Genomic DNA, 10,478 nt, shown 5'->3' with positions numbered 1-10,478 from the left:
GAGCTGAACAAGTTGATGACCAGATGTCCCGGACTCAAGCCGAGACAGTTTTCTGGGAGAAAAATAAAAGCCAGACCCATTTTTTTTTCCTTTTCAGTAGCAAATCTGCTCCTGGTCAGAAAGCTTCATAAACAAGAGGGCCTTAGCTATTGAGGCATTGGGATGCTAGGAGGGGAGAGTAATAATGACACTATTATGACAATCGTTTTTCCGACTTTTACCCTCCACTGTCATTTCTTATAAGAGTTTTGTTTTGTTTTTGCCCTATTTGGGCCACTTTTGTTTCCTCCTTTCTTCCATCATTAGCTTTTCTGTGCCTGAGTTCCTCTCCCTCCACTGCTTCTGAAGGTACCCTGGCTCCGTCTTCAGTGGAACAAATACTGAAATGTGTAGCAAGAGGGCAAGATTTCACCCAGGTTTTTTCCGGTTTTGTCGTTCTGGGCACCCTGAATTGGCTTTTTATAAAAAAAAAAAAAAAAAAAAAAAAAGAATGCCAAAATGAAATGTTAGGGGGCTAAAGGTAGAAAAGGGGTAAAGTGTAGCTTTCTCAGAATTTTTAAGCAGTTAGTTTAGGGGATAAACGTGCATTCTGCTTATTTTGGATCATCAGGTCTGAATTTATATACAAAATAATCAAGATTCATCCATGTACTCAAGAAGGAAATTTTAGGCTTTCCTCAGGATCACACCTGCCCTGGTTTTACTTCTGTATAGCTGTGCTGCTTAATCTTTAATGTGTGTACAAACCACCCTAGAATCTTGTTAAAGTGCACATTCTGATTCAGTAGGTCTGGGGAGGGGCCTAGATTCTGTATATATAATGAGCTCCCAAAAGACCCAGATGCTGTTGGTCTGGGCAAATCACTGAATAATGAAGCTAATCTGAGAGGGAAGCAGGAACATTTCTGCAGTTTAGCTTTCAGTGCTGCTTCAACTCTGCATGGTAGATGGGTCAAGAAATGCGCACAAAAGCACATGTACAATTCTTAAGTAGCTTAATGAGCTTATGTTCATTGAAGTCCTTTCAGTACCTAACTGGGCCTGGAGCATTAGGCAGGCAACTGTTAAAATAACTGCACATTCAAAAGACAAAGATGTTCACTGAAACTTCTCTTAGGACATCCCGATCTCGATGGACTACAAGTCTAAAGAGAAAATGTAGGTTCTTTGCTTGCAGGGATTTTAGTTAAGCTCTGAAATTGCAGGTTTCTCTAACATGAACCAAGTGGGAGAAACTGGGGCGTTGTTTGGGGAAGTACAGGAAATTGAGATGATCAAATAAGGGCAAAAGACAAGGACTGCACAAGCCTTAGTTGCTATACTCATTCAAGATATATTTTTAGGAGACTAAGTGGAAAACAAAAAGGAACTTTCAGTCTGAATGTTGAAAATAGTCCCTTGGATTACTGAGGTCTTCTTTCAAGGTTATATGAAAAAAATCTTGACTAGCTCTAGTCAACAATATCCGTGAAGTAAATTTTAGAATCTTAATTTACAAAGGGAGAAATTATGTGTTAAAAAATTGCCCCCACACAAGTTAAAATTAGGCAAACAGAAACTTCAGCTTATATTTTAATAAGTGGTTCACTGTTGTAACCCCAACAATTTATATTAATATATACTACATGTCCTAAATAAAGCATTCTAACCTATCACTATGTCTAAAAGAAGAATGCACATGCCAAGCAAGAAATGCACAGAACACTCCTTTATTACACCAAAAAGGCACTGTTAAACATATTGTGAATTTAAACCATTTCCACTTTTCTTGTAACTTTTCATTAGACCACTAATAAGGAAGACTTGGATCACCCAAGTATGGCAACAATTTGGTTTACAACATCATTCATAAAATCTCTAGTAGGCTAAGACTAAACTCTAACCCCCCAAGTAAGATCTTCCTTTAATGAAACCTTAGAAAACATTCTCACCATATTTTTCTCACAAGGGTGCAGAGTAGAATTAAATATTATTTGTATCCCCTATCATTTTCTATACTCCTTCATGTACCCATATGGTGCTATACCATGAGAACTTTTTTTGGGGCGGTGGCATGGGCAGGGTTCAGAAATGAAACCCAGCTTTCCAGCATGGCATGAGTACATTTTAATAGTACAAGTAACAGGAAATAACTTATGGGAGGTCAGAAACAGGATGAGGGATGAGGTCATCTGTGAAATGAAGTTAGCTAATTTTTTTTTTTAGTGAGAAAACTAGCTATTGTCTTAAGTTTATTTGGGAATGATAATGAGAAAAAAACAGTAATAAAATTGTTTATGTGCTCAGGATATTAAACTAACATTTTGGCTACTTTACTTTGAAAACATTATCCTTTCTATAGCTGTCTTAGCTGAAAGTCTAGTGGAGTACACAGCAGCCAATTCCCAGTTTCAAACTATTGGTGGAATGTATTCTTTTAAAACATGATAGTGTCTAAATTAAAATTATTCCTTTTACGTACTTTTCTGATACTGAAAGTATGTTAATAAGATATTGAATATAAAATATTAACTTATGACAAATGTTTTTAATAAAACATATATCAACACTTTTTCTAGGTTACTCACTAATGAGGTAGTCAGTCACTCATTAATGGCAACCACTTTACATTTGTGAAGCTCTGTTATCAAATTGATGTTTTATGTGTTACAAGATCTTAAAATGTAAAGGGAAACAAATCTTTGTGTGAGATTTCTATAGCACTGTCAAATGTTAGTCTGTCGATTCCACCCAATGCCAAAAAAGACCTCAGGAGGCATAGATTGTAAATGTATTTTATTTTGTAAGCAACAATCAAAATATATTTGTGCTGATTTCTTCAAATATTAAATGGAAACAACAAAATCTGTCCACTTTGATGTATTCTTGTACAATTTTGGAATCTGTAAAGGCTCTGACTACAGAAAGAGGAGTAATTACACAACTGAGACTAAAGGTGTTACAGTGCTGTAAATGATGCCAGATGTCTTACATTTAACCAAATACACCTTCAGAGGTCCCTTGATTTTGAGCATTTGGGATACAAGAATATACACCGAAAGTATCATAATAGGTTTTTGCATTGCTTTATTTAAATACGACAGTATCCAACATGGCTGCTAAACACTGGACAATATTTGATGTCATAAGTACATCCACATGTTCCTCCAAATGACGTTTGGGATCCTAAAGGAAAAAAAAAAAACAAGGAAAGACAAAGAAAAAAGAACTGTATTATTAGTAAATTACTTAGATTTTATTTTTAGTAGCTGATGAAATTGGAAAAGAAAGCCAGACTAAAATTTATATATATTTTACAATCTTAACTTTTTTAACATAGTATACATTCTGAGGGTTTACACAGTCAGTGCCATGACTCCAACTCAGAGATTATAAAAGTAACAGGGAATTCTATACAGCCCATAAACATCTACTTTAAAAAGAAATAGTGTATTCATACATACTTGTATATGTGCTTGAATATGTGTCTGTATTCCCTGACATTCACATATATTGACTATCCAAGAAGGTACTTTACTCAAAGCAGATATACCAACAGGTAAAGAGTTCAATATGAATTCTCATCCTTTCCCTACATGTTGGTAGAAATCAGGATTCTGTGTATTTCGGTATTTTAGAAATACTATTTTAAATGATTGAGGAAAAATTCTTGCATCAAAAGTTTATAGTCTGGCCCCTTGCCTCTTGTCTCTGTCTTCTTGTGGGAATGCCCACAGGCTCCTTTTCTGCATATGTAACTCAATACATTTTCTACTTACTTGCTCTTAAAAAAAAATTATAGTCCAAAACATTTAAATTCAATTTAAATAAATTGTAAACCGTCAAGAATAAATGTTTCACACAAGTATTTTGAAGAAATAGATTGGAAAAATTATATAGATGCAATCCTTTAATTAAAACTTGATCAAATCTATTTTTGTAATAGAGTGACTTTAAAATAAGGCTTAAAACTGCATTGCATTCATGGAAAAATGAATGAAATGTGACCCCTGACATACAGCATATGAAAAAAAAATTGCATTGCATTAAAACAATTTAAATTAAAATGCTTAAATTATATTTGTGCTTAATGCTGAATATAGTTTTTCAACTGATTTTGAAAGCTCTGAAACGGGGTATACTGTACACAATAAAAAACTTTCAAATAAAGCATTTCCTTATAGGTATTGTTAAATACCAAGACTCCTAACTTAAAACAAATGTTCATCATTGGAATTATTTCTTGGCTGTGCTTTTCTAAACCTACTTCAATTCACTGATTTCTTTAAACAACCCAGGCATGCATCAAAATACATGCTATAAAGTATTTTCAAGTGAACAGATCACAATATTAAATTTTCCTTATTTCAGGAACAAGCCTTAGGGCATTTAGGTGAAAGAGAGTGAAAAAGACTGGCAAGAGAAAAAGATACTGGTTGATTCAATTATAGGCATCTTATTCACCATGCAGTAGGCCAAACCAGCAAGGTATTATATTTCAAAAAATTATTCTGATGATTATTAAACCTTATCAAGTATATATTTTTCAAATTCACTTCTAATTTAGTCCTTTCATTTACTGCTGTTAAATGAAATCTACATTAACATACAAAATCAACTATATAACCAGACAAACAATAATGTACCTAAGAAGTGTGATGCAAATTTAATAGAGAAAAAGATTTCTATTATTAGATAGGCTTAATTGTGTAACATGAAGAATCCTGAAACTGTTAAAAAAAATATCAATTTGTATATATAAGGATTCTTAAATTCATTAAGAAAAGATTCATTTATTTTAAAAATGTCACTGAATTCTGTAAAGAGCAAGGCACTTAGTAAGTGATCTAATATAATATGTTAGATTAAAATAAGTGGAAAGACACTAAGGGTGAATATATAACATAGGATGATAGAAAAAGATAAAATATATTTCATTTTGTTTTGCTGTTTTTAAGTAATAATAGTCAGAATGCAGTGATCCCCATTTATGATATATAAGCCAAGACTTTGCCCCTACTGCTCTGTTGGCGGAGTTGGTTTTAGAGTGAATTGATAACGCATTTCCCTCAGTTATCTATATTTCTTCTTGTGGCAGCTGGGTGATTCTTAGAGATTTCCCATCCAAGAATGGTCCTGGCCCAAACCTACATAGCTTGTGAGATGTGATGGGATCAGAGCATATGGTAGGATGGCTGAAAGCAAAGACAGCTTAGTGTCTTGCATCTGAAATATCAGGATTCTGCCAACATCAGCAATATGATAACTATGTTCCATGAAATGGGGAAAAATGTAATCAAGATTCTTTAAAAACAGTCTAATTAATCTGTAGATTCCTTCAATTGATTGGTGTGCCCTCTCCACCCCCAGATATTAGAGGTTAAAATATATATTTCATCTTGAAAAAGTGAGAGAGCACATATTTAAAACCTCTTCCCTTCATTCAGTGTAACTCAACAGTGCTCTAAGCTTTCTCAGGAACATTACCAACATATTGATGCCTACATATTGATAAAGTATAGCATTAAAAAACTGTTACATACTAAATAAATCTACCATTCTATTATCTTCAGTGATTTATAATAAAAATAATACTTGAAAACATTACATCAGGATACAAAGTTCCAAATGTACTTTACCAATTAGGTTTTCCATTTCCTTTCACTACCGGTAGTATCTTATAGTTAAAAATAATTTTTTATTTAATTCTCTATACATGGCAAAGAGAATTTCACAACATCAAATAATTCAGTGACCTTTAAAATTAGTATCACGTTTACACGACAGAAGAAAAATGTTGAGTGAATAGACAGAACAAAAACTTATATAGGCCTAAAATAGTTTTAACTCTACAAAAACATGTAAACCATGTGAATGCATATCCTATAACAGTACACCTCACCTGCTTGCCAACATTCTTTATTGCCAGCTGTTCAGGTGTCATCTTATCTTCTTCTTCTACAGCCTGTGAAACACAAAGGACAGTTTCAAATTTTAAATTTATTTTTCCCACTGCAGAATAGTCACCAAAGATAATGGTAATCATAACTTTCATTCACAGAATCTTTTTATTTAAAGAATTTATTCAACTATAAAAGCAATTTTGCTAATCTTCAGAATAACTTTCAGGGTAATAAAAACTATTACCACTATCCTTTTGAAAATAAATTTAAATTTATTTAACCATTTAGAAACAATTACTGAATTCTTTTAAGGGAGGGCTAAACGGAGACTGGAAGTACCTGAAGTAGGTAGCTGCTTATGGCACTATGCTATAAAATAGTTCTGTTCTGTCTTCTTCTTTTCCTACTTTTGTAGTAGTTCACTTCTAACTTCTCATTTCTTTATCTTTCTTTTTGTCAACCCAGCTTGTACTATACCCAATATCTATTTCACCATCAGTAGTTGCACTTAGGACCAAAGGAACAGGTGATTTTTCACCCACTTACCAAAAGAATTTGATTTTCTGCCGTAATACTTCACATATTTAAATCTCTAAAAGTAATGCATGCTCACAGAAAAAAAAATCATTACTCTATGAGAATCATTAGTATTTATATGAAGAAATACAGAATAATTTGAAAAGTTTTTGACATAAAAAATTATTTGAATTAAAAGCCAAATCAAAATTAATGGCCAAAACACTACACTTATACCACTTTCTACTAATTTCATTTAGATAAAAACTCTTTACATGAATGATCATAAATTTTCTAGCAGAAAAACAATGAAATATTTACGGTATTTAGATCAGCTAACACTATTGCACTCACACCCTCACCTCAATGATAACACCACCAAAAAAACCTTTTTGATGAAGAATACTAAATTTAAGGAACCTACTTAACAGTTTGGGTATATTGCTGCCTGATGACAGGACTTTGCATCAGGTGAACTCTGTTCTATGATTTACTCATAGCATTTGATAAATTGAAAACTAAGAAAATGTAAGGATCATGAACATGAAGTATCACCACAGCACTTATCAAAAAGATGGCTACAAAAGGTGATGTGGCAGAAATCATGAAACCAAAATCCCAGTGAGGATTAGATTTGGATACTCTAAACTTAATCTTACAGCTGCCAAATTTCTTCATGTGTGAACAATGAACATGTAGGAAATGCAATCATCAGACATTTCCCATAAACTGGGAAGTTTGGCTGCATTTCACACCTTCTTAATAGTTTTGTAAACAGAGAACTTGAAAATGAGCAAAGATGGCAAGTATCTAATTTTATAAATGGACAAACTATCTAGAGAATTTCCCCAATAGAACCTGCTTAAAGAGAAAAAATGGTAAGTATTGTACTAATTATTAGAGGATATTTATTTAGAACACATCATTAGGAAATACATTTATAACTCATAAATCTGAAAGAATGAAAAATAAAAGTTAGTAACATTCCAAATCGAGAAGTCCCTAGACAGAGAATGTGTTCATTTTCAGAGTCAGAAGTCAGTCTTATTCGCAGCTAGTTATAAAAGTACTTCCTAACTGGGAAACGGTTTCTCCTACTATCTTAATGTATTATATATGTAGGAATACTGGCAATAAATTAAGAGTTTGTCTTTCTAAATTCCTTTATAAATCATGACACTAATTTATTGACTTAAAAGCATATTAGATGAATGAAACAATTCACATCAGTTTCTACTTCATGCCCATTCAGTGTTAGTTGTTCTATACACATAACAGCAACGGTACTTAGTACAGTATTGGAAGGATGTAAGATTTTTGGAACTTGGCTCAAATTACAAATCCATGTATAAAACAGTTCTTAGGGAGTATTTTACAATACTGCAAATATCAAAAGATGGCAGATACACAAAGATGAAGGTCAAACAGTATTTAAAGCAGTGATTTTATTCAGAAGGCTAAATAGAATGCAGAAAAACTCAATCTCAAATTAAAAATTTTTTTTACATCATTTAACTACGTTACCAATTAGTTTTTCCATTTCCAATAATTAAAAGGGAGAGTTCACAAACTCTTTGAAAAGTGCAGATGGTAAAAAGTACTCCCAGCCATAGATGCCATCTGGGAAATGAGGAGCAGCTGTAGATTTAGGCATACACTAAGGTTGCAAACCCCCGTGACAAAAGAGTAAGCATCTCTTCCATTCTAACTCAGACCAGTTCATTGCAACAACCCCCTAAATATTTTCTCCATCTACTTAAGTTACGTGTATCTCATCTACCACCTGGGCAAGACCAGTCTGTTTTCAGTAATAGTTTTAATCTGGCTAGTCACCAGGAAAAATTAAGAAATGGTAGCAGTAGAAACAAATGAAATTCAGGCACAGGCAGTGTCCTTACTAGGGAACTTCTGTGTTTATGGCAACTTCTGTGATTTGGCGTCAAAATTTGCTTTTGCATTCATGCTCTTCGGTTTACTCAACCAACAAAAAGCACTGAAAATGTTTGTGGCCATTCACACTAGAAACGTTTTTTAACAGTTTATCAACAAAGACCCCCAGATGGCTATCCCATCATGCACGGTCTGCACAGTTCTAAGAAATTCTTGGAATTTGGTCTGTTGTGTGATCATAATCCCCTCAAATGTACCCCCATCTTCAAGCAGCTTTTACTAAACCCATTAACCTCATTCTCTTTTTAACTTGACCATTAAGTTTCTCAAATGGAAAACTTGTATCTCAAATTCTACCATTTTATTTACCCTTTAACAAACATGAACTGGATCTTTGGCACTTCGATAACACTTTTTTAAAGATCTTCGCCAGATCACTTCCAATGGACTCAGTTTTCTTGAACTTTCTGAACAACTTAAAAGCTACTCAACACCCATTTTCTCTTCTATTTCTTTAAACTTTGCTTTCATGGCATTATATCTTATTCCACTTTATACTTCTCTGACTATTCCTTGGACTTTTTCCCTTTTTGCTCTTTTAATTTTGTTCAGTCTGTAATATGTCATGTTCCCATTAAAAAAAAATACTTTCTAGTATCACCTATTTGGCAATTTTTCCTAAAAACAAAGCACAAATCACTAAAATAGCATATGTTACTTTTTTCCAGGATTATACCATCTCTAAATAAACGCTAATGGATTTCAAGGCAACATGTTTTACTTCTTTTTTGATTTTATATCCAGTCAGTGTCTATTGACCTTAAAACCAAATACTACATTGTGGATTTTGAGGGCACAGAACAGGTTTAAAGAAATGGTAAAGGAAAATCAACAAACATGAAACTATTAGGAAGCTATTTTTAAAAATTTAAAAGGTTTGAGTACAAAGAGCATTAAACTGAGTTTCTTACTGCCATCAGCAATTAAAAGTTAACATAGATATGCTTTTACAAAATTAACTTACTGAATCTTAAACATCCCAGTGAGGTAGTTAATTTACATTTTACAAATGAAGAAATTAGGCACTCTGTCTTTGGGGTACCATATGTTAAATCCAGCAATATTTCTAAGATATAGGGAATTTTTGGAATAGCTTACAATAAATACTTAAGTACATTCTATGCATGTCCTTAACTTTGGAATTTGTAGTATGAAACATACTAAAAATGGAGTCTACACAAAGAACAATGGGGGTACAGAGGCAAATCAATGTGTCTATGCCTTGTGGGTTGCCTGAAGGAAGGGAAAGAATTGGGTGCGAACATGCAGAATACATTAGGGAAGAACACAGCAACTGTGATGTATATGATAGTTAAGGAAAGATAAAGACAGACAGAGAGAAAGAGATCAGCTGTGGGAAAAGGGGAAAAGAGAGAGTTCAAAACTTTCAAGTCTGAATGATGCCTAGGAAAATGAAAGTGCCACTGATAACAAAATTGGTAGAGTGAACTTTTCTAAGGAGAAAGTAGGATAGGCAATACCACAAGCTCTTGAACAAATAGTTAACCGTGATATGCAAGTAGAAATGTCTAAGACAGTTGAAGATGAAAATAAATTTCAAATGAAAGGAAAAAAATAAAGACATTGGAAAGGTATTAAACCATGAAAATCGATTTTCTATATATATATATAAATAGAAGAGCAGGGCAGGCCAAGATGGCTCAGTGGCAGAGTTTTTGCCTGACATGTCAAGAGACCTGGGTTTGATTCCCGGTGCCTGCTCATGCAAAAAAAAGAAGAGAAAAGTGGCAAGGGCTGAATCTTGAAACTGGTATAGGAGGGGGGCTGGTAACCAAGGCAGGGTGAACCACTGCCAAAGAGTCAGAAAAACCAAGGGACTATATGGTTACGGAAGTGAAAAGAAGAGAATTATGAGTTCAGTGGTATGAAGTGAAGGCACGAGGACAAGGATAGTAACTGTAAAAGAAGCAACCCAAACCTGAATAGGGAACCAAGAAAGGAATTCAAACACCTCTTTTAACAAGCTAGAAGTAGTAAACTGACATCAACACCCCTATATTCCATCAAGGAAAAGTTATGCCTCTAAGAACACTAGAGGTTTAAGGAAAGGATCAATGACCTAGGTGGCGATATTCTGTCCAGTTAGTTCTAAAGGAAGGAGGGGGAACA

General features: G+C 33.7%; 1 protein-coding gene across 3 annotated transcripts in view; it reads right to left on the bottom strand.

The window, feature by feature from the left end:
- Positions 1-3,049: 3,049 nt before the first annotated feature.
- The window catches only part of PSMD14 (proteasome 26S subunit, non-ATPase 14), a 123,564-nt gene continuing 116,135 nt past the window's right edge, over positions 3,050-10,478 (bottom strand). For all 3 annotated transcript variants that reach the window (XM_077154002.1, XM_077154004.1, XM_077154003.1), the window contains exons 11-12: positions 5,882-5,944; positions 3,050-3,165 (exon numbers count right to left, since the gene is read on the bottom strand). In XM_077154002.1, coding sequence (XP_077010117.1) covers positions 3,067-3,165; positions 5,882-5,944 — 162 coding nt within the window. In that variant the 3' untranslated portion in view covers positions 3,050-3,066. The remainder of the gene's footprint in view (positions 3,166-5,881; positions 5,945-10,478) is intronic.

The sequence above is a fragment of the Tamandua tetradactyla genome, chromosome 3 (assembly GCF_023851605.1).
Source record: "Tamandua tetradactyla isolate mTamTet1 chromosome 3, mTamTet1.pri, whole genome shotgun sequence".
Classification (NCBI taxonomy): Eukaryota; Metazoa; Chordata; class Mammalia; order Pilosa; family Myrmecophagidae; genus Tamandua; species Tamandua tetradactyla.
Note: the sequence above shows the minus strand (reverse complement) of the source record. Positions and strands in the feature narration are given on the sequence as shown.